The 27,768-nt window shown below is 54.0% G+C and overlaps 2 protein-coding genes across 2 annotated transcripts in view; one reads left to right on the top strand and one right to left on the bottom strand.

Annotated features, from left to right (window-relative positions):
• The window catches only part of BMP1 (bone morphogenetic protein 1), a 42,007-nt gene extending 37,863 nt beyond the window's left edge, over positions 1 to 4,144 (top strand). The window contains exons 19-20 of the mRNA XM_026519042.4: positions 1,225 to 1,475; positions 3,417 to 4,144. Coding sequence (XP_026374827.1) covers positions 1,225 to 1,475; positions 3,417 to 3,551 — 386 coding nt within the window. The 3' untranslated portion in view covers positions 3,552 to 4,144. The remainder of the gene's footprint in view (positions 1 to 1,224; positions 1,476 to 3,416) is intronic.
• Positions 4,145 to 9,286: 5,142 nt separating this feature from the next.
• On the bottom strand, positions 9,287 to 20,607 carry PHYHIP (phytanoyl-CoA 2-hydroxylase interacting protein). The gene is given in 6 exon segments (XM_026519041.4): positions 9,287 to 11,112; positions 11,114 to 11,411; positions 13,092 to 13,209; positions 15,123 to 15,297; positions 16,520 to 16,713; positions 20,260 to 20,607. Coding segments are annotated over 5 exon segments (993 nt in total). The 5' UTR covers positions 16,685 to 16,713; positions 20,260 to 20,607; the 3' UTR covers positions 9,287 to 10,875.
• Positions 20,608 to 27,768: the final 7,161 nt, after the last annotated feature.

Raw genomic sequence — 27,768 nt, 5'->3', positions numbered from 1 at the left:
GATATTTATTAACACATGACATGTTTGAGGCAGTGTTTTAAGTGCTGGTCCCAAAAATGAAGCAAACATCTCGGCCCTAGAGGGGCTTCCTTAGTGATCCCTTGTCTGTTTATTCAGCAGCCCTTTACTGAGCTGTGGCCCCATGCAAGCCTCAGAGGGGCACATGGCGATGATCAGGCAGGAGCCCTTCCCCCACCCTCACTCCAGGAACTCCCAGTCCAGAGGTGAGCTGGGACGTGCACAGATAACCAGAGCATGAGACAAAACACGATAAGCTCTAGCTCCGAATGGGAGTTGGTGGGGTCATTCCAGACGGGGGAGGAGCCCAGGCACAGCCACAACCCCAGGATAACTCGGGGTGTATACAGATGACCGCAGGTCATTTCATTTGGCCTGAGCAATGGGTGTGTGAGGACAGCCGTGAAGTAGAAGCAAAACAGCGGCAGAGAAAGGCCGGAGCCCAAGGCTGGGGAGGCCTGGAACGTCAGAGCAGATGGGGGCTTCACAGGCTCCTTGTGGGTCTTGAGCCCCCTGTTGGGGCATCCCCAGGGCCGAAGGGTGCACAGCCTCCCCTCTTCCCTTGCAATTCAGTTCCTGCCCCAGGTCCCATCCCACCCCCTCCCCACCCCCCAAGGAAACATAAGCACCAGGCGTCCTAGAGGCCAGAGGGCTTCCCGAGGAGGATGGACACTGATGGCCCTGTCCTGCATGCTCTCATTTGCCCCTCCCAGGAGAGGGTCACAGACTGGAGGCTCGGAACTCTCTCTGGCCCTCAGACCTGCTCTGTTTGGCCCACACTGTGTTTTTTGAAAATGTGAGCCAACATTTAAAAATCAAGAGTTTTCGCAGAAAATCCAGATGTAGTTCTGTCTGAAGAATGGAAGCTCTGGCAACGCAGGGCCCACATTCTTCCACAGCAGCCGTCAGTTGGAGCAAATTAGCAATGTCTTCTTCTGACAAGCGTGCCCTCCCCAGTGCCTCTGCTCAGAGCTGCCTGCCAGCCCCGCGTGTCCCCGGGCTTCTGTGGGCGTCGATCCAGAGGCGGGGCAGCAGAGCCGTCGTCGTGGGCCGCGTCCTGGGCCAGGTGCACACCTGCCCACCACCGGCCCTGCAGCCCTCCCCCGGGACCTCCATCCAGCTGGGAGGGCTCGGCGTGGTGAGGTGCAGCGCGGGGCCCTCGGCTGTGCTCAGGGAGCGCTGGCTGAGCTTGTTGTCCTCCCACAGAGTGTGGAGGCCAGGTGCGGGCAGAGGTGAAGACAAAGGATCTCTACTCCCACGCCCAGTTTGGCGACAACAACTACCCTGGGGGGGTGGACTGCGAGTGGGTCATCGTGGCAGAGGAAGGCTATGGCGTGGAGCTGGTGTTCCAGACCTTTGAGGTGGAGGAGGAGACAGACTGTGGCTACGACTACATGGAGCTCTTCGATGGCTATGACAGCACAGCCCCCAGACTGGGGCGCTACTGCGGCTCAGGGGTGAGACCCCCCCCCAGCGCCCATGTGGCCGTGCCTCGGCAGGTGTGGGGTGCCAGTGTGGGTGGTAGCACAGGCCCGGCCCTTCGCAGGAGCCCGGACACCCGGCCGGGTGGGCAGCTGCTCACGGAGGCCCGCCCTGCCCCAGGCCATCCCCACCCAGGAAATTCGGTCCTTTTTTGGCCAACACTGTGGTTTCTGCGGCCTTGGGACAAGCCCTGCCCTGACCCAAGCCTGCTCAGCACTAGTTTAGTTGGACCTACAGGGTAGCTTGCATCTGGAGAGGAGGATGGAATTCCCTCTGCCCCCTCACCCCTTGTTCCAGGCCCAAGGCAGCTTACCAGGGCCGAGGGTCAGGGGCAGAGGTTGGGGCAAGAGCCAGGAAGCCTGAGCCGAACTGGGCTAACCAGTCGTTCTGGCTGAGCCATAAAAACACCCTCGTCTCATCCACTGCCAGCTTCTCTTCTTGGTGGGAGGCCAGCTGCTCCCAAAGCCCTTGGTGCTACTGTCCCAGCAGATGCTGAGCGCTGCTTCTCAGTCCGTAAAAATGGCGCTTCCGGAGGCAGTGGGCAAAAGTTCGCTCAATGGGGTCTTAACTGAGGCCACGGGAAAACCACAAAGGTGGATTTTCCTCTCAGTCAGAGCTTGTGGCTTCTTTTGTTTTTTTCTTTTGTTTGTATGAATCCTTTCCCCCTTCAGAGAACATCATCTTCCCCTCGCCATTATACATGGGTGTGCACGCACACACATAGCATTACACACGGGCACATGCATACACACACACACACACACACACTCACACACACACACACACACGCCCCCCCTCCCATCGCCTCCCTGGTCCCTCACCTCTCTCGTGGCCATGCTCCAGGGCAGCCTGGGCGCCCTAGGAAAGGTTAAACTTCCCAGAGCTGCAGCATCTGCTGGACCCAGCGTTAGCGCCCTGAATGCACCTGAAGGGCAGAACTTCAGCCTCTGTAGGCCTGGGACAGGGTGGGGGGTGGGGAGGTGAGGCAGGAACAGAGCACGCAGGCCCGTAGCCTGCCTGGCTCACCGCTCTGGAATCCCCTGGCTGCTAGGCCGGCACCCCCTCATCACTTTGCCCTCTGTAACTGCCTCAATCTGGCACATTCCAGTGAGCCGCACATCAAATCCGGTGTCCCCAGGTGGCTTCTTCCAGAGACTTCCACCAGGCTGGAGCCAACGGGAGGGAACCTGGGGAAGGAACCCAATCCCGTCAGGGCTTCCTGGCAAGGTTGCTGGAAATGTCCCCAAGGTTCTCGGAAATGATGCTTTCTATGGCCTGAGAGCCAGGGCATCTGTGTGCCGATGCTCTGCAGGTAGCTGTCACTCCGAGGGCCTGCACACAGCGGTGAGGAGAGGCTTGCAGGAGCCTAGGAAGGGGCATCACCTGAAGCTGACCATGGCCAGAACTGGGGGAGGACAGGAGGGGAATGGCCACATCTATGCCTGGGGAACCCAGCTATCCTGTCTTCTCCAGGAGACAGCTGAGACAGTGAGAAGGCAGCCTCTCAGAGAACCCACTCCCTTTGCAAAACCCTTTCACAGCCATCCTCTCATGTGTCTCCCCCAACCTCCCCCCAGCCCTTCTAGGCTTGGAGAGCAGGGAGCATTCACTCCCATTTGTCCTTGAGGGAAGCGAGGCCCAGAGAGGCGCAGTGCCTTGCCGACTAGCTGGTTGATTGCAGCACTGGGTTTAGAATGAAGTGTGACTCTGAGATAAAGACAAGCTCCTCTATCCCCTGCTTTCTTCCCTCCTCCAGGCACCCCCTTAAACTCCTGCTGGCGTTAGTCTTTCCCCTGCTTCAAGGGGCTGGGGGAATGTGGTGAATGCCTGGGAGCTACCCGCCTTCCTTAGAGCTGGGCATCCTGGGGGGCAAAGACAGCGGTCTCAGTCTCATGCCTGTCCCTTTCCTCTGTCAGCCTCCTGAGGAGGTGTACTCAGCGGGAGATTCTGTCCTGGTGAAATTCCACTCAGACGACACCATCACCAAAAAAGGCTTTCACCTGCGGTATACCAGCACCAAGTTCCAGGACACACTGCACAGCAGGAAATGACCACTGCCCTCACGTGGGGGTGGGGACGGGAGGTCTGCTGCCCTCAGTCACCTGGACTGCACAGCGGGAGGTGGGCAGGAGGTGGGCACCCCGTCCCCGTCCCCCAGGCGCCAGGACCTGCAGGCCGACGGTCCAGGTGAGGCTGTCCTCAGGAGGCAGGGGAACTGGACTCCTTCATGATCCCTTCCTCTTTGCCCCCGCCAGAGCAGGGGGGCCAGGGCCAGGGAGCCAGAGCTTTCACTGAGACACTTGAAGTGGCCATTCCTCTCTGGGGGCCTGGCCCGGTGGGGAGAGCGTCTGTCAGCAGACCCGCCCATCTCCCCTGCCCGCTCTACACGCTGTATTGTGTATAGCCGGTGGCGTATCTTCCTTGAAATGCACGTTTCCCACCCCTTCTCCAACCTCGATTCGGTTTTCTTAAGCCCCCACTTCCCCACATCCTGGGGCGTGAGTTTCCATATGAGTCCCACAGGAGCCACAGTGGGGAGATGCAGGGGAGGGGGTGGGGAAACAAGACAGGGCTTCTCTCAGGCCCAGCGGCTGGTCAGCCACACCAGGGCACCCCAGCCAATAAACGGAAAGTGTTACAGCCAGTATCTCGTGCCAGATGCTGTCTGGGACGTGGGGGAGGGGTGGGGGGTGGGCATCTCGTGCCAGATGTGCAGGCTTGCTGTGTCTGGGACCGGCCCACAGCCAGGACACCTGGCCTCGCTGGCTGCCCTTCCGTCCCTCGATTCCAGGACCCCTGAGGGTGTGATTTCACACTCGGGCACACACAAACACAGCCGCCTCGCACACTTCAGCCTGTAGGCGTACAGCATACACGCAGTGCTCATAGCCCTCCCACACAACGTGAGGAGCGGAACATTCTGTAAAGACGCTGTTTGGGGGCGGGGAGGAGGAGGTATGTAAAAGGGGATAGGCATGTGTCTGTCCAGCTGGTGTCCATCCGGGTTTTCTGTCTCTGTCTGGGGAAAGGAGTGGGTGGGCTGGAGGGTGTCCCGGGGAGCCCACCATAAGCCAGAAAACTGGCATCAGCAGCAACAGATCCACAAACTGGCCCTGAAAGTCTGCCTTCCTGAAGGCCAAACACTGAGTGCTGGCCCCTGCGGGTCGTTCTCTTCTCATGGAGACAAGAGCCAGACACTCAGCAGCCACTGAGCAAACATTCCAGCCCTGGCCCCCTCTCCCAAGGCTGTGTCTTGTCTGGCCTCCTCCTTCCTGCCATTGCCTCCTCCCTCCCCGGCCAGCAGTGAGGCCCAGACCTGTTTCCTAGAGGCCCGGAGGAGAGAGGTCACATCCCTGCTCCCTCCATTCAGAGGAGCCTCTCTCCCCCCTTTCTCTTCATGGATCTCAAGGCGAAAGAGAGCAGAGAGAGGACCTGGGTTCTTCTGCCTGGGCTGGCCACTCCCATATTTCAGAGAGAGCCAGGCATCCTGCTCCCGGCCCTGGGGCTCCCTGAGATCCTTCAGTGGGTCTGTGGGTCCTTCACTGGCCTCGAGCCCCTCCCCATTGCAGAGGCGCGTGTTGTGCCAGATGCTATCTGGACGGTGGGAGGGGACCTCCCCCAGGCAGCCACAGAGCATGGTGCGCCCCAGATGGGCCCTTAAGCAGAATGCAGTCGTGGAGACCAGACACATGGCTGGCATCCGATGTGTAGGCAGGACCCTCTCCTTCCAGGAAGCCAGCCTGCTCCCACTGTCAGGCTGCAGCTTTCTCGTCTGGTCCTGATGGCAGATGAGCCCTTGAGGTCCTGCAAGGGAGGGGGTGATGGCCTGAGGGGTTATTGCCTATTACTCCAGTGAGGTCACAGGCTGTGACATCATAGCCACCGCTCCCTGCCTCCGCCTCCTCTGACCTCGGTGCTCAGGACAGCCTGGAGGCCATGAGCTGAATGGAAAGGCCCCCAAACCATTGGAGCTGCCTGGGCATCTCACCCAGACACTTTGCCAGCCAACTTGGCATCAGCTTCTCCACAGCAGAATTTGTAGTCAGTGGTCACGGCTTTGCTCACCAGCCCTCCAGCTTCCTCTGAGGCTCAGAGGACCATACTCCCAGTTACGAGCCACATGTCCAGAAGGGGCCAGGATCCTAACCCCATGCAGACTTAAGGGCTCCAGCCCACAGAGAGTAGCCGGTCCTCCACCCCGAATCAGGGCGCTATGAACAGCATTGCCACAGCCAGAGGCAGCTCATGCAGCCGCCTCAGGCCCTTGTCCCAAGACTCCATCCCCACCGTAGGCTCAGAGCCCTCTAATGATGCAGGGACTGTGCTGGTGGGACCCCCCTTGTCTGCCCTGGGCCCATCTTCAGAGGCTGCCTCTGGGAGATGGAGGCTGCCCAGGAGCTGGGTGCAGGCCACTGTTACATATTCTAGAACTTAATCAATGCAGGTGCTCTCAGAGCCCCACCCACCTTCGCCTTCTGGCTGCTTCAGGGTTCTAGGCTAGACCAACTGCAGTGCGGCTCGCTGCCCAGCGGCTCAGCTGACTCCACGTCAGAGGAAGGGACCCTTGCTCCTACAACTGTCCGCAAGCCCCTGGGGTCCTGCGTGCATGGCCAGGAGTGGAAGAGCTGGGATGGACCTGCCCCAGACTGCGCGTGCAGGTTGAGAGAAGAGCACGCCCTAGAGCTTCAGACTCCTGCCTCGGGGAGCACCTTTCTAGCCCACAGAGGCCGGCACAACAGCATTAGCCCAGCAGGCAGGAGACACGGCTCTGCCATCCATTGTCCAGTGGCACCGGCCAGCTGAGTCCTCCCTGGGCCTCTGCTCCCCAAGCCTCTCCCCTGTCCCTGGCAACCCTCCCGGCCACCGCTGAGGTGGACAACAAAACCCAGGGTCTCGTCTCCAAGCAGCCAGAGGGCAGGGTTCCTCAGCAGTGGGGGGAAAGTGTGGCTCAACTGTAGGAGAAGGAAACTCAGATGCCCTGCCCCACCATTTTCCTCCTTCTCTTTCCTCCTTTTCCCTTCTCCTCCTCCTAACCCTATATACTTCTCTGTCATGAAAAGGTCAAAAGCTTGCATGCAAACATAGCCGGTTTCGAACACAAGCTCTACCATTTGGTGGCTGTGTGCCCCTGAGTGAGTCATTTAACTTCTCTGAACCGCTCAGTTTCTTCATCTAGACACATGGAATGACAACACCTTACGGGTTTCAAGGAAACAGTGAGATGCTCTTTGAGGAGATCCTGATACAGTGCCTGGCAAATAGGAGCCTCTCCTTAAATGGGCCTTCTTTTCCTTTCCTCTGCCAGACAGTTTTCCAGTTCCTGGACTACTCTCTTTCTATGCAAAAAAAGAAACTTCTGGGTACACTAGTTTCCAGTCGAGCATTCGGAGCTTGGGGCAGAAGCATTCCTGCCAGAGAAGGCCATGCTTAGCCCACAGCAAGGCGGGGCTTGCAGGGCAGCAGGAGACATTTCTGGCTAGCTGGTTGCCTTTCTGGGCACCTCCCAAGTCACACCCTGTGCTTGACTGTCCCTACACACAGGGCTGATTCTAGAATCGTGAAAAGATTTGCTGCTCCAGTTTGCAAAAATAGTAGTGTCTGACTTGGGGAGTGGGGAGAGGGCAGCCAGATGTTTTCCCCAGAGAGCCACGAGTCAGCCCCCCCAAACCCAGCCTCCAACTGACCAGCCTGCTTCTCCTGCTCCAGCCTCCTCCCAGCCCCACAGCCTCCCCTCCCCCATCTCAGGAACATCTGGTTCCAATCTCCTCCAGATGCTGTGGCCAAGCTGTTTTATGGCCAATCACCTCAGCTCAGCTTCCTGAAGGCCTCCCTCCATTTGGGGGAATGGTCCCTCCTCATGCCTTTTTTGGGACCCCAGCCACCTTTTTTCCTAACATGGAGAAGAGACACATGCCAAAACCATGCAAAACTGTGAGGGTCCTCAGAGCTGGCACCTCCCTGCCCACTACCTTGGGGAGACTGTCATCCATCCAAGGTGAAAAGAAAGATGCTGGCCCAATAGGGAAGGAATGGGCGGAGCAGAGAGACAGAGACAGATTGTTGGGGGGCATGAGGGCATGTAGCCGTGTGTATGTGTTGTGTCTGTGTATTTGTGCCCACACAGAACACCCCACGTGTAACCTGGAAGCACCCCTTGGTGGCCACTGCCTCGTTCTCCCTCCCTGCCTGCACTGGAGCAGGGCTAATTTGGGGCCCCTTGGCTGGACAGTGGCAGCTTCAACCCAGGGTTGTCTCTCACCTTGTGGCTCTCGTGGCCGTGGCAGCCAAGTGTGTCTTCTAAATCCAGTCTAGGGAGGTGGTGTGTGTGTGTGTGTGCTCGTGCTCGCGTGCGCACGTGTGCACGAGCTCACTCGCACGTAGACCTCTCTCCCTCCACCAGGTCAGATTAGAGGGACACAGGCCAGAAGGGACCTCAGGGCAGATTCCAGCCGGTGCCCTGACCCAGCTCTGACAAGTGCCTCCAGCAACCAGAGAGCAGAGCGGCCATCTGGAGAGAGCAAGGAGAAGCAGGCTCTCTGGAGAAACCTGTCTGCGGCCCCACCCCCACCCCCACCTCCGTTTGCTGCCATCATCCCCCACAAAGAGGACACTGGGAGCCAATCTTTCCCCAAGAAACCCAGAGGGTTCACAAAAGAAGACTAAAGCCTGCACCTCTGAAGGATTCTGAAAGCCCCTCTGGGGTGGGGTGGGGTGTCCTGACCAGAGGTGAAAGGATGGGCCCTAGAGGTCCTTCCCCATCTGGGGAATTCTGGACACCCGGTGCTGCCCACTATTCTTTAAAAGAAAGCTCCTTGGCATTTATGACTCCACAGCCCCCCCTGGTGTTATTCAGGATCAAGGCGCAGCCTTGGTCAGCCAGAAGAGATGAGGGGAGACCTTTGAGAGAGAAGGCTGCGTGTTGAGATCCGCCTGCCAATGTCTTACTGCTCAGGTGGCCTGGCATACGCTAGGGGAGACAGGACAGTGGAATGGGAAGCTTCCAGCTTTTGAATCAAATCCAGGCACTGTTGCCTACCAGCTCTAAGACATGGGCAAGCCTTTTAACTTTTTTGTGCCTCAGTTTCTTCATCTGTTAAATGGGAATACTACAGCACAGGGCCATTGTGAAGCCTACATGAGCTGATGTGTGTGAAAGCACCTGGCCAAATGCCTGGCCCATAGTAGGCCCTCAGGAATTGGTCGTTTGCCCTTCAGCTTTCCCCTAGCCCAAGGAGGCTGTGCCCCAAGCTCTGGATGACACATGTTCATTTGGTCCTGAGCCAGGCAATGTCAGTGAGGTGACTCTAATTTTTCTGGAGCTTTTCTACTCGAGCAGAGGATCCTTTTAATAAGTCCATAATAATAGATGCAGAGGTGACTCAGATCTGCAAATGAGGAGCCCTGCTGGGGAGGGGACAGTTGGGCTCTGGGGGAGGAAATTCAGCAGCATCTGGGTCTGACGCAGTGGCAGGCTGCTGCATTGGGAAGGGCTCCAAACAGGGGACCTTGGTTAGGTCTCCTGATTGCCACAGTTTCCCTTCTCAGCGGCCTCAGTTTCCCCTTCTGCAAAGTGCAGGGTAATACCAAGAGACCTCCAGAGTCCCTTCCAAGCTAGAGATACGGTTCTGCTTTCTGAGCCCTGCCTCCCACAGCCAGATTTGGAAGGCCCTTGGAGACAGTTCCAGATGTCTGCTCCTGGGGGACATCCCCAGTTGAGTTCCTCTGTGATTGTACAACTTGCCTACCCCACCCGACCCAGAGCTCAAAGAGAGTCAGGGCTCTCAGGCCATGGTGGTTTATTGATGCACGTTGCAAGCACAACACAGGCGGGCGTGCCCCCAGCTCAGGGCAGACACAGGGCCGGGGGAGAGCAGGGGGCCACCCCCCACAGCAACGCAGTCAGCAGAGGCGGAAAAGGCCTAGGGGCCCATGTCCTCTCCCCCATGCATCTCCCAGGGACCCCAGACCTGCTCCATGCCACAGAGACATCTGACCACCCCACTCCCTGTGGCTACACAAGAGGCGACCAGCTGTCCCACCTGCGCCCTTACTGAGATATGGCCTTGTTGGCCTTCTGGCCCCTTCTGTACTTCACTACGGAAATCTGGCTGTCACTGTGGGGGCTGCTGTCCTCTGCCTGACATCACCTCCACCAACCCCCCCGGAACAGCTAACCGCCTCCATCCACACCTCCACCCGCCCACCGACCTGGTTCGCTTATCCCAGGAGTCCACCCTCACCACCCTCATGACCTGTACCAAAGTAGGAAATAGGCGAAAACGCTGGGAGGCCCAGGAAGACTTCTCCAAGAACTCCCCAGGAAAGGGGCTCTCCGCCAACAGGCTCGCAGTGGGGAGCAGACAGTGCCAGTGGGCAGGGCGTGAGGTGCGGTGGCAGGGAAGCCACAGTCCAGATCACACGCAGGCACGGTGCAGTCACGGTGCCGTGGCAGAGAGAGCGAGCAAAGCGCACAGTCAGGCAGGGTGCCAGGGCTCTTTGGAGAGCCCTCGATTCTAGTTCCACACTGGGTCCCCTCGGGGCAGGAGGCGGCCCACTTCCGGTTGAGAAGGCGGACCTCTGGGTCTCAGGGGTCTCTGTCCCCCTCCTCGACCCCAGTGGCTGCCGCCGCAGACCTCAGTGCTCTGAGCAAGGGAGAAGGGACGCTGGGGTATACATCATCTCCAGACGAGAAAGGAAAAGTCCCAACAGCCCAGAGCCCCCAAAGCCAAGAGGAAAAAGAGGTCCCCTTTCTAGAGGGCAGGTGGAGAAGGGGAGGGACAGCACTCCCCATGCAGGAAGAGGGTGCTGGGGGTCAAGGAGCAGCTGGGGGTCAGAGCGGTGCAGGAGACTATGTATAGAGGGAAAGGGCCAGGCCTGGAGTGGGAAGCCCCCCGGGGCCGGCACAGAGGGGAGGGGTATTCTGTGGTTGGCCCTGAGTGGGGTGGGCGGGGCTAAAGAGCAGCACCCCTCAGCTCTCCTCAGCGCCTCTGGGGGCCGGCAAGCAACACGAGGGCTCTGGCCCCGGGAGGCGGCTCAGCGACGGTCCCCAGGCTGTAAGTTTCCATGAGGAGGAGGCCAGGATGAAACAAGAAACGGCAGGACAGGGAAGCCAGGAATGGGGAAATCTCCAGAAATCTACCCTCCTTCCACCAACCTACGGAGGCTAAGAAGCTTACCAAGTCCACCAGCGTGAATAGGCCACGCCTACCAAGGGGACACCCTCTGCTGCAGCTATGGCCAAGGGGTGGGAAAGGGGGAGGCCATGGGTGGAGGGAGCGGGGGGGCAGGGGAGAGAAAGCCAGCTCCCTGAACCTATGCCGCCCATCGCCACCCCGCCTGTCACCTCTCCCTAGCCCCTCGGCCCCGCAGGAGTCCCTAGCGGCCCACACTGATGTTACAGGTCTTGCAGCTGGGGTCTTTCTTGGCGTCAGCAGTGGACAGGCTCATGAGCTGGTGCCCGCTGATCTCCCCCAGGGTGCCCAGAGACAGGTCAACGGGCTCGGTGTAGATGATCTCCAGGATGAGGTCCTGGGCATGGCGGAAGATCAGCTCCCCGTCCTCCACGCTGCAGGTCAGGAACTTGTTGCACGCAATGTCCAGGAGGGGCAGGCGGGTCACGGCAGAAGCGGTCCCCCAGGGAGCCCTTGGGGGCCAGCACCAGGATGGCATAGTGGTAAGCTGTGTACATACAGTAGAAGTCCGCAAAGTAGAGGTTGGTGCTGGGGTTGAAAAGGCGCTGGGCAGGGATCTGGAAGCGCCAGCGGCCGTAGGGGGAGTCCTGAGGAGGCTGGCCTGTGTTGAACTCCGTGTTGCAGCTGAAGAAGACTCCGTGGAGCATGCCGCTGGTCGGGGAGCCATGGCTGCCGCTGTTGTCCTTCAGGTAGGGCTGCAGCATGTTCCCGCAGTGGGTCCTACCCACCCCAGGGGAAAAATGCCAAGGGGGAGAGAAAATGCCGCTGGTTAGCTGGGCTGAGGCTTGGCTGCTGTGTGAGGTTGAGAAAGGAGCCAGCGCAGCTCCCAGCTCTCCCACCAGCTGCCGCCTCCATGAGTCGCAAATAGAACATTCCAGAATGTGAGAGCAGGGAGAGCCCTGGAGATGGGATGATGCAACCCACTCCTTCACAGAGGAGAGGTCTGAACCTACCACTCCCCATCTTAAAACCCTTTGATGGAGCTTTCATGAAAAGCAAGGCCATCAAGATCTGGTCTTTCTGACCCCACCTCCCCCCATCCCCACACCCACAAGTAACATCCTCCAGCCACACGTGAACCCCAACTTTCCTGCCTCTGTGCCTTTCCAGTGCTCTTCTCTCTGCCCGGACTGCCTTTCCCACCTCTCTACCCCTGGCCCGGCAAACTCCTAATCATCCTTCCAGGCCCAGCACAGGTGTCCCCTCCTTTCCAAAATCTTCCAGGAACATCAGGCGCTTGTATGCAACAAAACTTTGACTGCCTACTGTGTGCGGACACTGAATTTTACCCAACAATCACATGTACTCCTTACATTCCATCTGTCTGTACTGTCCAGCTGATAGACTCTGAGGTTCTCAAGAGGGGGGCTTCGCCCTCTATTCATCTTTATATCCTGGCACATATGGGTGCTTTTGTCTCTTGCTTGCTTGCTGATAGAGGAGCTGGAACTGGGCCAGGGTGCTCACCACTCACCTGGCTGCCTCTTTTCTTTAGTACAAAAACCGAAGACCCCACTAGTTCCCTTCCCCCCGGGGCAGGGTGGGAGGATCCAACCCCAGCTGAATGCAGTGACAAAGACAGTAAGACTAGCAGGTTGCCCCAGCCCAGCCTTAGAAGGGTATGGACTTGGGTCGGTGTCAGCAGGCCCGGGGAGGATGGGCAGCCCCAGCCCCAGCTTCACCCTTGCCACGTCCTGGATGTCCCGGGTGACTGGTGACTTACTGGCTCTCTGTGCCTCAGGCTGCCCATCTGTAGGCTGGGCGGGTTGGACCAGGTCATCAGCTAGATGAAATATTTTGGGATTACAGAGCCCCTCTCGTTCTTCCCCAAAGGATATTACACATAGGCAGTCGATAGGCAATGAAACTGAAGCTGCTCCAGTTGAATGATAGGTGTGGGGTCCACAAAGCCTCACCCTAATTTCCTTGACAACCCCTCAGTATCCCCCCAAAATGCCCTGAGACACCTCCCTGGAACCTCCAGGCTCCGCAGCACACCATTTGAAAATTGTGACCCTGTACAGAATCCTCTCACCCTGTGCTCCCCTCACCACCTCCCCCTGGGGCCCAGGGCCTGAACTGGAGAGACAGCTGACCCTTGGCATTACAGTGAAAGAAACTGTCCCAAAGGAGGAGCAAACCCAAGATCTTTTTCACCCAGGCCAGTTAGCATGGTTCCCCCAGGCAGCCCCATCCCAAGAGCCCTCTGCTTCCCTGGAGCCCCATCCCAAGCAGCCAGCTGTCCCCGCAGAGCCAGCGTGTGATAAGAGGCCATAGGGACTCCGTAGGAGGGTCTGGCAATGGACAAGGTGGGCGTGACGTCAGACAGCCAGGGCCGTCCAGGCAAAGAAGAGCCACGGAAGGACGTGAGACCCAGGCGGTGTGGGGGCTGTGCTGTACCTGGCGTGCTGGAAGTACTCCTTGTGGTGGTTGCGGTAGAAGACAGAGAAGCGGAGCATGCGGCCTGCGATCTGCTCGGCCTTCTCCTGCAGCTGGGCCAGGTGCTCCTTGGCATAATCTGCAAGAGTCCAGGCCGGTAAGCCCAGGGCCAGGCTGGGTATCACAGCCTCATCCCCCCACACTCACCCACTGCACACACAGTATGTCAGCCCACCTCCGTCCTCAGAGCAACAGGCGACACCAGAAGTCACGGCAGCTTGGGCCACATGGGAGCAAGCCAGGTAGCCCAGCTGGGAACATGGACAGCCGGGTGCTGTTTGTCCTCGTCACCTCTGCACTCTCACTGCCAGAGGCTCAGCCTCTCTGAGTCAGAAAGGGGCAGGGGCTGCCCAGTTAGACAATCATGCCAGGGGCCCCAGGAGCTGTGATCCCTGGCCATCCTCATGTGAAGAAGACCAGCAAGCAAAAGAAGGATTGAGAGGGGAGAATTTGAGGTCCCCTAGGGTGAGCATCCCAAATCCAGCAGGTAGGAGGCCGTCCATAGCGCCCACACAGAAGCCAGTTGTCATTATAGGTGGGGGCTCATGAGGAGCCTGCGGAGCGTGACGTGACTGGGTAGCCAGAGCGGGGTCTGAGACAGTGACTGCTTCGGCACCCCGGGAGAAGCAGGGAAGGCCGGAGACAGTATGGTGAGACCGGACACCTCCCAGGGCTAGGGCCAGAGTCTGGGGTCCTGGGGCCCAGGCAGGGCTGCTGCCAGCCAAGACAGGGCCTTTGTACAAATTGGAAAAAGGTGCCCTTTCCTCCTTGCTGATGCAGTCCTGACCAGGGTGCTGGGTTTGGCAAGAGTAGTGGGGACTGGACTGCAGCCATCCCCAGCTCCCCAGTTTGAATTAAACTCCCACTATGGGTGGAGTTCTGGGGTAAACCAAGAGGCTTTCCCCACAAGGAGTGGGAGCACCTCCAGGGTGGGGTTCTGTAGCCGAGCTAAGACAAAGCACAGCTCGAAAGAGAATGGCAACTCAAGGAGACTTAGGGCATGGGCCTTGGCAGGGGATGGAGCCGGCAGCCTCAGAGGCCCGGGGCTAAGAATGTTCCCTGTGCCTTCCTTGTAACAGAGAGAGATCTCGAGCAGTTCTCACCGTGGACACCAAAAGAGTGGACTATTTGTGGGGCAGATCCTGGGTCATCCATGACCAGGTACACATAAGCCTGGTGCTTGTTCGTGCTGGAATTTGCCAACTAAATTCTGCTAAGAGGATTTGCAGGACCCCTGAATAGGGGTCATGTTCCCAGGCTACGTGGAGGCTCAAGAGGAGCAAGTGGGATTATTACTGACTGACTGTCCATTGACCGACGACGGATAAACAAAGTGCGGTCTACAACATACAGTGGGATATTATTGAGCCTTAAAAAGGGAGGACATTCTGACACATGCCCCACACAGACGAAGCTTGAGGACATGATGCTGAGTGAAATAACGGAGCTCATGCTCCAGTCACAGAAGGACCGTGCCACAGGATTCCCCTCACAGGAGATACCGAAGTTACAGAGACAGAGAGGGAAGTGGTGTTTGCCCGGGGCTGGAGTGAGGAGGGAAGGGGAGCTGTCATGCAGTGGGTGTAGAGTTTCAGTTTGGGAAGATAAAAAAGTTCTGGAGATTGGTTGCACAACCACTGCGAACGTACTTACTACTACTGACCTGTACACTTAACTGGTGACAATGGGAAATTTTGTGTCATGTATATTTTACATGACAAAACAGTGCGCTTGCCCCAAGCCAGAAAAGTAAGCGCGTCGCTGTTCGGAAGCGGTGGAAGTGGCGTTGCCAACAGGACTAGCGGGGCTGACGTCTGCCTCCTGTGTCAGACTGCAGGCTTGTGGGGGGGGGGGGGGGGCGCCTCCCCGACAGCCGTAGCCTGGTGCCTGCGTTCCACAGGTGTTCATAAGAGTCTGCTGGCTTAAGACGAAGCCCCCTCCCGACCCTAGCTAAGCCAGATGTGTCAAAGCAGCAGGACAGCAGGGCCTCACCCCCCGTGCAGAACTCGACCGTCTCGCTCCAGCCGGACACCAGGTACTCCCCGTCACTCTGCTTCACGGCCGTCTGCACAGCCACACTGTACTCCGTGCGGGGGCTCAGGAACCAGTGGCCTCTCACCGTCATGGGCAGTGGCACGGCCTTGGCCACAAGCTTGGTGGGGACATCCTGAGAAACGGGATGCAGAGAGCCAAGAGTCAAACCAGGGGTCACGTCCAATCTTGGCATTCTGCCAGACCTCACACTCCCCACGTGGTCCCTAGGCTGCCTGAGGAGGGCCAAAAACTCAAAGATTGAATGGCTCGGTGCCCTGGCCACCATTTTCCTGCGGAAGCAAGCGGTGGCCATTGGGAAGGCCATACAGATACCCCCCAGCCTCCGGCCCTCTGTAACGCCCCCTGATGCCCGTTCTCTTGGGAACTAAGGAGAAAGGCCACGGGGGTGGAGGCCGAAAAGTTGAGGGCGGCGAGACCTCTGTTTTCGAGGGAGACTTCGAGAGCTCTGCACACTGCAGTGCCGTCTCCACGGCAACGGCAAATGCTGAGAGCCAGGGAGGAAGGGAAAATATGCCTTATTCTTTGGGGGGGAGGGTTAAGGGGGTGGTGTTGAACATTCACGTCACCGTGGCAACTGGCCTGCCAAAAGACACCCAGATCGGGAGAGCCAGTTCCAGAGAGAGAGGGTGAGTAACCCACAGGATGCAGTCGTCGTGGGAACCAGCTCCTTCCCACCTCACTCTTCCCCCTTCCTTTCTGCCAGCTTGAGGAGCTGGGAGCCTTCTTCCCCCCCACCCCCACACCGGCTTTAACCCAGGGAAAGGACACCCCAGCCAGCAGAGGACTCTCCCATGTTGCTTTCCTAAATCCAGCCACCATTAGGCCAGAGGGCCAGGGGCAGAGAGGATCACAGCAGCCTAAGAGGGGTCAATGAGGACCAAGCAAAGGGCCCTAGCCCTCCCATGGCCCACGTTGCCCACACGGTCAACAACAGAGCTGCTTCGTGAGTCGGGGGCTTTGTCATACCCTGAGACGCCAGCCCCAGGTGTGATGTCTGTGACCCCCCTCAGGTTTTCCCACCCCCTCTGAAGCCCCAGTCATGACGCCGATAATGGTGTTCACGGTGGCTGGGCCCCAAGCCAGACAGCACGCAAACATTACCTCACTGAAGCTTCTCACAAGCCTGCGGGGGGTTGGCGTTATTATTCCCTTTTTACCAGTGAAGGAACTCGGGCTCAGTGAGGCTAAATAACTTTCCTAAGATTACACAGTGAGAAGAGCCTGGGTTTGAACCAGGCCTGTCTGACTCCCGACGATCACCACCACTGCACCACTACCCTGCCTCCTTCAAGGAGGGGTCTGAGCAAGAGGCCCACTGGGCACCCTCCACTCACTCGGTGCTTGAACTTGTTGGAGTTCTTGTTCTCCTTCTTGTTAAGATCAATGAAGTAATGGGTGACCCTCTCCAGGTCACTGTTCTCCATGGCCCAGGAGATGCGGAAGGAGTCACAGGTGATGTTGTTGACTTCGATGCTGTGGGGCGTGGACAGCAGCTCCATGCTCCCTTCTGGCTTGGCTCCTGTGGGGACTGAAGGGAGAGGAAGATTTAGCCCCTTTCTCCCCACCAGAGATTTCTGGAATGCCTTGCTCCCAACCTCCCTTGCAAATTGGAACCTTGGGGATACACTGATTGCACCTGCCTCATCAAATCAGATGGGCAGAGTGCATGGGAAGATGGAGGGGTAGGACCAAAGGTGGGATGGGGTGTCCCCCCTGCGGGGGCTCTTGGCTCTCTTCAGAGGGGTCTGCAGAGCAGACGGCACCTGACAGGTGGCAGAGGCAGTGGGAATGCTGCAAACGCCGGGCAGGACAGATTCACAGCAGATGGAGACGAGGAGGGGGGCCCTCAGCCAGCAGGCGTGAAAAGAGAAAGGGGTGGGGGTGGAGAGAACTGTACGAGGCGTGTAGGAGAGACAGGAAGCACCCACTGAGGAGACCGGTGTGAGGGTTGAGGCAGGCAGAGGGCCCTGGCTGCCAAGAGGCCAAGGGTGCCAGGTCGCTCAGGCTCAGGCCTCCCTCCTCCCCCGGGGTGACTCCGGGAGGGTCGCCGAGACGCAAGGCTGGGAGTCCAAGCACCACGGAGATGCACGTGGATACACCGGTGGCAGGAGGGGGCAGCATGGGCCACAGCTCTTCTTCCACCCCTAACTTTTCAGCCATCACTCTTTCCTTTCAGCTGATCCTCTGTTGCTTGACGCATTTGAATAATTCGTTTTACCTCTGACAACTACGACAGGCCAGTATGTGATGATAATTGCCCAGGCATCACCTCATGCAAGCCTCACCATAGGTAGGTACTACTATTGTCCCCACTTCACAGATGAGTTCACTGAGGTTTGGGAGGTACTAGGGTGCCAAAGTTCATGCAGCGAGGAAGTGATTTGAGCTCATGTCTGACTAGAGCCCAAACTCGTTATCATTAAGCAAACGTTGTGTCCCCTCGTGTGAGTGTGTATGTGTGTGAGTGTGTGCGGGGCACGTGTGACGTGTGGCACGTGTATATGCGTAGGTGCACATGGTTTTGTTGCTATTTATTTTTCTTCCTTCTATCCTTGCCTTTCAAGTAACTACATATCCTCTCCCCTTCCTCTTCTCTCAGCCCTTCGCTTCCCCCGGGGCTGCTGTTCCAGGTATGAAAGGACCACACCATTGGCACTCACCTGTGCTTTAGCTGGGAAGAGCTGACTCTGGCCTTGACTGTGACCCGGCTCAGAGCTCTTGGGAACAGAGTGGGAAGGGAGAGGGAGGGGGGCGGGACTGTCTCTGGGTCAAGAACATGAACGTGGGTTGGACTTGCTCCCGGGCATTTGCTTAGTGCCCAGTGGAGCTCGTGCTTTCCCAGTTCATTCTCAAGCCCTGTCCCAGCACACCTCAGCTTTCTGGAATGTTGTTTCCTCTTCTCCCCCTTCTGCTTCTTCTCCTCTCTTTTCCCAGGCACGAAGGGTGAGGGTACCTTGTGCCTTTGAAAGCAGGTACTTCTATTTATAGCTTCCAGAAGATCCAACCCACACTTGCCTGTCAGTTAAGCTTGTCGTGGAGCCTGGTACCTCTAAATTCATCTGTGGGCTGCCTACGTGGCAGGCACAGGGGGAGGGATACGGGTGATGACCTTTACCTGTTCCAGGGTGCCCCCTGAGCCTGTGTTTCACCTTGGCTTTCTACTAAAGTATGAGCCTGCCTGTCGTGAAGTTCAGCCCAATGTCAGTGGCTTGTGCGCAGGGAATCCCATGGTAAACAAGCATAGGGGTGCTACAAGGTCCATTCAAAATAAAGCAGAATAGGACTGGGAAACAACTGTATGATAATAAACCAGTTTATAATTCATGGGGACAGATGTGGAGACTTGGGGAGTTGCCATCCTCTGGGCTCCCGGTGAGGAGCTCCCCAGGGAGACACACACACACACACACACACACACACACACGCCAACATGACACACCAACACAGACACACTCCCACCCCAGGGAGGGCCTGAGTGGCCACCTCCCACCCACAGCAGATTCAGTCTATGCCTACCCCACAGGTGGGCACCTGTTCCTGCCTCTGTACTCCTCTCCTCAGACTCTCCCCCACAGACAGGGGCAGCCATGTTGGGGGGGGACTCCAGGACCTGGCTCATCCTTTCCTTTCTACAGTTCTAGAAGAGCTGAGATGACTCCCCCATGCTAGCTCGGGAGAGTGGCCATGAGTGACACTTGGGAGAACAGCAAAGCCGGGGTGGACCAAGGGTGGGTGTGAGCCCCAGTTCTCCAAGTCCAGGTGACTGGGGAAGGTCCGGGTGTGAGGGACAGGTTGAGACAGCACCTGAGAAACACCCACACTGCTAAGACAAGCATTTACACACCCACACACAGGCAGGCACATGAGTGCACATGCATACACACACACGCACACATGCACCGAATGTGCCCACCCACACCTGCCACACAAGGGCTGCACACACCTCCTCAGACATTCTTGGTCCCACGCACACACCCACGCACTCCAGTGCCTCTAGCACCTTCCACGTTCTAAGAATGTCCCACAGTTTTCCCTCTACAAGCTCTCACCTCCGCACAGACCCACACAGGTTGAAGTCCACAGGATCACGCACACACATATGCATGCGCACCTTCTCGCAAGCCATATTTGGGGAAAAAAGAAAGCCACAGGCGCCAACATGCACGTGGGCTACCTCCACAGAACGCATGCAACCCATACGCCGGCTTGCACACACATGTACACTCACGCGCACGTCAACCCCTGCCCGGATTCCGGTACTCTCTCTCAAATCATCTCCAGGCTCAAAGAGCCAGACTTTGAAAATGCGGTTTGTCCTAGCCACACTCTGCCAGCCCTGGTCCTCCACATGCCAACAGGTTTGCACACCTACGTGGGTCTGCCCACAGACAGTGGCTTCTGCCCACACTCCCCACCTACCTACCCCTTTCTGCTCTGGAGTTGCCCCTCCCCACATAGAAACCCTTCGGTTACATGCACTCCCTCCGTCAACATGTACTCCCACACACATGACAAGTGATATGTCCACCCCATAAATATACTGCCTCACACTGCCCCCACCCACATAATCCAGAGGCTACTCAGATAAGTGATCCCCCCCCACGCAGCTCACGTGTACAAGAAACATACGTCCCTAAACATGCCACCCGGCAGTGGAAACCCACACAAGAGCCTAAGTGCGTGCAGACAGAAGGATCTACGCAAGCAAACCTCCAGTTTCCTCGCAAGCATGCATACGTGCCATACACACCGATACCCCTTGCCCGTGCCCCTTCAGGAAAGCCACCCGCGAGCCAGGGGCAAGTCTTCCCCCACCCCACTGTCCCTGTTGGCACCGCTGACTGCAGCAGAATGGTCACGGGGTGACTAACTGTGGTGCCCCCGGGGACTGGATCCAGCTGTTCATCCCTTTGCCAAGGCCCTGGGGGACAGGGGACAAGGTCGCCGGCCCTGGCAAGCCAGGTGGGCACCGTGGGCAGTGGCAGGCCCCTGGTGCCCCCAGCTCCTAGCCCCTTGCCACCTGAGTCCCTCTCAGAATTGACAGCAGGATGCTCTGGGGAGGAAGGGCACTCACCTGGCTGCACTGGGCTCTGCAGAGGAAGACCTGGAAGGGAGGGAAGGGAGAGACCTCTGTGTGGATGTGCTCTCCCCAGGGAGAGGGGCCGTGGCGACGCCTGGGTCACAGGCAGCGGCGCTCGCTGGCTCCTCTCGCTCCTCTCGCTCCTCTCGCGCCTGCCGGAGAGGCTTCTTCCATGCCCCGCAGGCAGCTCCTGCCTGGTTCTGCAGCGCACCGCTGCTGCCCCCAGAGAGGCGATGTTCCCAGCCGGGCGCGAGGAGAGGCAAGAGCGAAATCGAAGCAGCGTGGAGGAGAGAGAGAGAGGCAGAGAAGGCGAGAAAGAACGAGAGAGCCAGACCGAATCTGGCTCCACCAATGGGATCAGTGGCTGCCCAGCGTCAGGTGACAATAAGCAAGCTTGGTCCCTGCTCGCCTGGGCTGGTGGGAGGGGAAAGGGCAGAGGGTCTCCCAGGAAGCTCTGCTAATGTCCTCAGAGACAGCGGCGGTGGCTGCCACTTTCCCCCCATTCTTCCAGGACAAGCTACCCTCAGAAGTCCCTCCAACACACCTCTACTCAGAAATCTCTCATTTGAATGCAGCCCCCAAACTTTAGAATGCTGGGAGAGGGGTGGGGCTGAGCCCAGAGGCTTGGGAGCCCCCAAACAAGGATTCTGACTGGGGAAAGGTAAGGGGAGCTGTGAGAGGAAAGGGTCCAGACGGGGTATGGGGGGGTTCCGTTTTCAGTCTGGATTCTGTCCTCGGGGACTTTGGCTGATCCATGGCTCCATTTTCTTACCAACTCTATCAAAAGATATTAGACCTGCAGATGATCCCCGATCGTCTAGGGAGAGTCCTTGGGCTGCTGGGGTGTCCCCAGGGAAAGGAATGAGAAAGAGAGAGGTTGTGGGGCAGTGAAGGGTGTGCAGAGGCAGGAAAGTGGGGGTGGGAAGAACACACAGAGAGCTTGGAGTGTTCTCATCCCAACCAACCATCTGGGATAGGTAGAATATTATCTGCTCTCTTATTGACAGGCAGCTTTTCTACCACCAAGCGAAAACCCCAGGGACGCCACTGTGAAGAGCCCTCAAGGAAATTTGAATCAAAAAACAAACAGTGACAAAGAGTATGCACAGTGTGGAAAAGCATGGGCTTTACAGCCAGACAGATACGTTTAAAATTCCTGTTCTATCACTTTCTAGCTGGGTGATCTTGGACAAGTTACTCAACCTCTCAGAGCTTCGACTTCTTCATCCGTCGAGTGAGATAATAAATGAGAAATTATGTAAATCACTCAGCTGTGGGCCTGGTACACAAGAAGGGCCCAGTGACCCATCAGAACTGTTGTCATTGCTATCATCAATAGCGTCTGCCTGCAAGGAGCCCATGGTCTTTTGTGGGGGGGGGGGAAGATGGACATAAAGAACAAGAAATATACAACTAAATTGCAGGGTACAGATAAGGATTCAGAGAAGGAGGAGTCAGAACCAATCTGAGTACAATCAGAGCACAGCCAAGAGGGGACTGTGGAAGCAGGAGCGTGGTGGGGGGGGGGTGGGGAGGGCTTGGTGCAGGGGCAGCGGATGGACCTCTCAGGTCCTGGCTGAGGGCTCAGAGTGCCATAGAAGGCAGGAGCTGAGTGCAAGGGACACTCACCGAGAGGGACTTGGGGGCTGCAGACATCGGCAGGCAGCAAAGGTTAGAGGAGGTGAAAGTGGACAGAACGTGAATATTTTACAGAAAGCAAAGACAAGCAGAAGCCAATCTTTCCCTAAATGGGTGTGGAGAACCTAAGCAAGTTTGGTCAGATCCTGAACCACAGAATGCAGTGTGGTGCGTTAGGCGGAGACAGCATTAAGCACTCCCTTGGCCAAACATAAGCAGATCCCTCCCCTGGAACACCTACACTGAGATGTTGCAATTCTGAAGGGACGCAAAACGTAATCTCATGGTTATGGCCAGCACCAGACATCTGGACCAAAACCTGGCCTTACAACTATTTACCTGAGGTGTGAGGGGTGGTGTGAGGAAAAGACAGGCTCTCTGGGACTTGGTTCCCCCCTTAGAAGGAAGACGTGTCCTAGCACACCTCTGCCTCCCACCTTCCCAGGATAGCACGCGGAGCACGCATGAGATCATGTGTCCCAAGGGTGAACGGTAGCCATCTGAATGCGCTTTTGTGGACTGTGTGATAGCCTCAGGTGAAGGCACAGACCCTCTCAGGGCTGCGGCTGCTTCCTGCCTCTGAGGACTTCTCTTCAGATCACATGAGAAAACACATGGTAAGAAGAACGCTTAACAAGCCAAATAGAGCTAACTCTGTATGAAACCAGACAACCGCCAAGATGCCCTTCTGCTGCATTTTTATTTTTAATACCTTTTTATTACACAAGGAATACATGATCACTATAGAAAGATGAGAAATTTTAATTCTAAAATTGAAAAGAGAATTAAAATCATCCATTTCCCCCCACCATTCATATATATATATTTTATTAACAAAAATAGAAAGTGAAAACACTGTTTTAAACCCTGCTTTTTTTCACTTACCAATACCTTTTCTGCTCATTACCTAGTCTTTCTCCAGTATTGTTTTAAATAGCTGTGTGTGTTCTATTGTCACGTCATACGCCAATCCTCTACTCTACTGTGATTATTTTACTTTTTCTCCATTCTAAACAACACTGCAATGGACATTCTTACAGCAAAACTCTGCCCCCACCTTAATTATATCTCCAATAAAATATTCAAGGGTATAGACCTTATTTGGATACCGACTTAAACTGTTAAAAAAAGAAAACCCTATGTGACAATTGGGCAATTTGAATATTAAGAGGGTATTTGATAGTATTTAAGAATGCTACCCTGATAATGATATTTTATGGTTATTTTTAAAAAGAATATCCTTCAGAGATACATACTATAATATTTATGGGTGAATGACATGATATCTCTGACCTATTTAAAAATAATCTGGAGGGGCATGGGATGGATAGGTGAAACAAGATTGGCATGGGTAGGTAATTGTTGAAGCTGGGAACTTGGGGATCCAATAAGCTATTGTCTGCATTTTTGTGCATGCTTGGAAGTTTCCATATTTAATATTATATCTAGGGTATGATTACAATAATAACAAAAGCTATTTATTGTTGTTGTTGTTGTTATTATTATTATTATTAATTTTATTATTTTATTATTAAACACCAAGACCCTAGGCATGGGATTCTCACCACAGCCTTGAGAGGTGGATCCATCAACCTTATCTTAAAAGGGTTGGTGGTGGGAAATGAGACTCAGCCGATGAGAGGCAAAACTAGATTCAAATTCAAGTCTGAGTATAAGGACTGGGTCCTTCATGGTAGAAGGACATAGAGCAAATATAGAGTATGAGGCAACAGATAGGGGCTGTAAGAGAAAAAGACCTACGGTCTTAATATTGTTTGTGAATTCTATAGACTCAAAATGTTTACGTGTATTTCCTCATGGTTGAGCTAAATGAGGGGATCTCAAGGGCCAATGAATACAGACACATCCAGACAGCTCATAAAACCCACTTTGTTCATTTACGTGTGTTGGCAATGACAGCAATGGGCAGTGAAGAACTGTATGGGTTTCTCAGTGCTTATTTGCTTTATTGTTTTGAAATTTTGTTTATTCCTCTAACAACCCTTACTACTTTGAACATTTAAAGTTTTTTAAGCTGTTTTTTACTTAAATATTTAATAATTTTAAGACTGGAAAAATCCTGAATTATGTTTAAGCACACACAAAAGCTATAGAAGAGGCACTAATGAAATGTTGGAGGGGCAAAAAGAAACTTCAAGGGACAAAGACTAAGAACAATGAAGAAAGAATCCCAAGCTCATGGAGAAGTGGAAGGACTGATAGGATGAATCCATGGCACTGGAACGGTCACCGAGCTCTGCCCGAAGCGGAAGAGCACAATGCAGAAGCTATGGAATACCACTGCGCGCTTCCTGGCAAGACACCAGGGACAAGACTTAGACGTAGCGGATACACAAACTGTGGCATGCCGCAAAGCCTTCCCTCCACCCGCTCAGTATTTGCTATTTACTTACTGTATTACGCAACTTGCATACAGACAGCCTATAGAGAAGATGTATGGACGTGCAATGCAAGGATGGCTCTTACATCAGTGGCGCTAAAGTGAAATCACTTGTACAGTCCACCTGGGAACAATCCACCCTTTTATTTCTCTAATGCACATCCGATTTGCTACTTGGTCTCCACACAAACTGGAATTCATTTGTTCATTCAACAAAAATTTACTGGGTGCTTACTCTGTGTTGGGTATTGTTTCAAGCAGTGAGGATACTGTAGTGGAGGAGGAAAATAAGTCCCTGCTCTTATGGGGCTTTCTTTCTGGTGGGGGGAAGACAGAGAGACAAACAAACTCTAGAGTCTATTAGGTGACAGTGCTGTAGAGAATAAGAAGTCAGTAAATAGGGAGAGGGAATATTATGGGGGAGTTACAATTTTTAATAATGCCATCAGAGAAGGCCTCCTTGAAAAAGTGACTTTGGAATTAAAAAAAAAAAAACACAAAAAACCTGATTGAAGAGTGGAGGAGAGCCACGCAGAATTACATGGGGGAAGGGCATTCCAGGTAGCAGGTGCAGAGGCCCTGAAGAGGGAGCATGCCAGATTGTTCCGGATACAGCAAGGGACCAGAGCAGCTGGAGCAGAACGAGTGAGAGGTATGCGGTAGGAGTTAAGGACAGAGAGATGGTGGGTGGAGGGACGGATTATGTAGGGCTGTGCAGACCAGTCTAAATTCTCTGGTTTTTACTCTGAAATGGGAAGCCTCTGGGAAATTACGAGTGGAGACGTGACCTGATGTGCAGTATGTTGATTATGCTATGTTGCAACTAAACTGACGGGACCCAGGTGGAAGCAGGGAGGCCAGTCAGGAGGCTATTAAAATAATCACAGGGAAAAAAAAATAACCAACGATGGCCAGGCAGGGTGGCCCGTCAGTAAATGTGGTGAGAAGTGGTACGATTCTGGATATATCTGGAAAAGCTGATGTACAGGATGCATCACATGAGAGAAAGACAGGAGTGAAGAATAACTGCAAAATTTGGACCTGAGAGGCTGGAGGGATGGGGTTGCCACGTACTGAGATGGGGAACATTTCAAAGTAGTATGAGGAGGGAGATCCAAAGTTTGGATGTGGGTGTAGGTTTGAGATGCCTTGTAGACATCCAAGTGGAAGGGCGGGATAGGCAGAAATATACATCCGGTGCTCAGAGAGGTCCATATTGAGATAAGCGCCAAGGAGTCATCAGCATTCAGCACAGGGTTTGAAGCTGAGAAACTGAACCAGTGCCAAAGGAGTAAGTAGAAGAACGGGAGAGTTCTGAGGACTGAATCCTAGGGCTCTCCAATGTTTCGAGGTCAAGGAGATGAGGAAGAACCAGCAAATAATGGCCTGCAAAATGATGCAAACAAATCAGGAGAAATTACTCACAGAGAACATGTAATGGCTTGAACTTGGATAGCATTTTCATACCACACATTCCTTTTCTTCTACTGATACATATTCAAAACAGTTCCTTATTCATTTAGTATTCCCAATGCCCGACAAGAGTTCACAGAAACAGTCTTCTGACAGAATCTGTTTACACCTTCTGAAGTCTGCATTTAGAATAAAAAAGCTATATTTGCTCTTAAGAGTTTGATTATTAATATCAGTAAGTTATCAGACAGCAATGAGATTATCACCTTTACTGTGAAATACGTAGAAATAAAAAGTTATTAATAACAATTAAGATCAGCTAGAATCACAGATGGGATGACATGGGGTTCAGCTGGTAAAGATTTGCTAGTTTCTTTTGAGGCTAGATAAAAGAATATACATCCTTTGGAAGAAAACAGAGAGGGAGGTGTTAGAGCAAATAAAGGAAGAAAGGAGAATGGTGCAGGGCATCTGGGGGGCTCAGTCAGATAAACCTCTGACTCTTGATTTCAGCTCAGGTCATGATCTCAGGGTCCTGAGATTGAGCCCTGTGCCAAGCCTGAAGCTCTGCCCTTAGCAGGGAGTCTGCTGGAGATTCTCTCTCCCTCCCCAACCTCACCTCCCCACCCCCGAGTGGGTGCACACTCTCTCTCTCTCTCTAAAAAAAAAAAAAAAAAAAAGGAAGAAATAAGAAAGGAGAATGGTGCCAAAAGTGTATTAGCCTAATTAGAGGGAACACTGGAGAATATTCTTAATGGGAAATTATAGCAATTGTTAGGGAGCAAGCCCCAGAATGTTAAAGATAGAAGTCTTGGTTTAAGTCTTCTCTCCTCTTGTCCTGTTGGGGTGAAATATTTTGCAGAAATCCAATCAGCGTTGCAGGAAGGAAACTGGTTTCCTGGTTAACAGGAAACAGGATCAAGAAATTATGGTGCAAGACAACAATGTAGAGTACTATTTAGCCATTAAAAATTATAATTTAGAAGAATACTCAATAACTCAAAAAATGTTTATAGTATACTGCTAAGAGAAATAAAAGCAGATTATAGAACCCTATGTAAAACTCCTCAATTTTTAAAAAGCCACATGCATAGAAAAACAACTGCAATATGCAATGGATGACTTTCATTTTCTTCTTGGTGTTTGTTAAAATTTTCCAAATTTTCTACGATGAACAAGTATCTTTGTAAAAAACAAAACAAAAACCAAGAGATACTAAAAGGTTTGTGACCTCAAACCCCAAAGAAATCAAAGTAATTTCATCTAGTGCTCCAGTCAGAAGATCAGGGCTGCTGTGTACAGCTGTGTAGGGAACAGGAATCGTTTTCCTTTGGTTAGGTTTGGTTACCACAAAACCAATATGGAGAAAAGAAGTTGAAAGAAGTCTGGTTAGAAACCAACACAACAAATATTAATTTAGTATTTACATATTATGGAATTGGCAAAAAAGTTTAAAATTTTAAGAGCCCATTCTCAAAAGGATGTGGCCAAATATTACATATTTTACATACTACATATATTCCTAGTGGTGATGCGTACTAGGATGGCCCTTTTGAAAGCAACTTAGCAATACAGATGAAGAACTATAAAATGTACATGTTCAAAATGGTATAGCCATTGTGGAAATAGTTTGGCAGTTCCTTATAAAACTAAGCATACAACTACCATTCAACCCAACAATTGCACTCATGGGCATTTATCTCAGAAATGAAAACTTAACATCTATACAAAAACCAGTACATGTATGTTCATAGCAGCTTTATTTGCAATAGCCAAAAACTGGGAACAACCCAGATGTCCTTCAAAGAACAAATGGTTAAAGAAACCATGGATACTTAGTAATAAAAAGGAACGAATTAGTGATACATACAACAATCTCCAGGATAATCTCCAGGGAATTATGCTGAGTGAAAAAAGCCATCCCAAGAAGTCACATACTATATGATGCCTTTTTGAATGAATTCCATTTTTGAAATAACGAAAGTATGAAAGTGAAGAATAGATTAGTGGTTGCTGGGGGTGGGCCAAAGGGAGGGAGGTGTGGCTATAAA

Source organism: Ursus arctos, unplaced genomic scaffold (genome assembly GCF_023065955.2).
Source record: "Ursus arctos isolate Adak ecotype North America unplaced genomic scaffold, UrsArc2.0 scaffold_11, whole genome shotgun sequence".
Lineage (NCBI taxonomy): Eukaryota > Metazoa > Chordata > Mammalia > Carnivora > Ursidae > Ursus > Ursus arctos.
The sequence above is the reverse complement of the archived record's forward strand: the minus strand, read 5'-3'. Positions and strand labels throughout refer to the sequence as shown.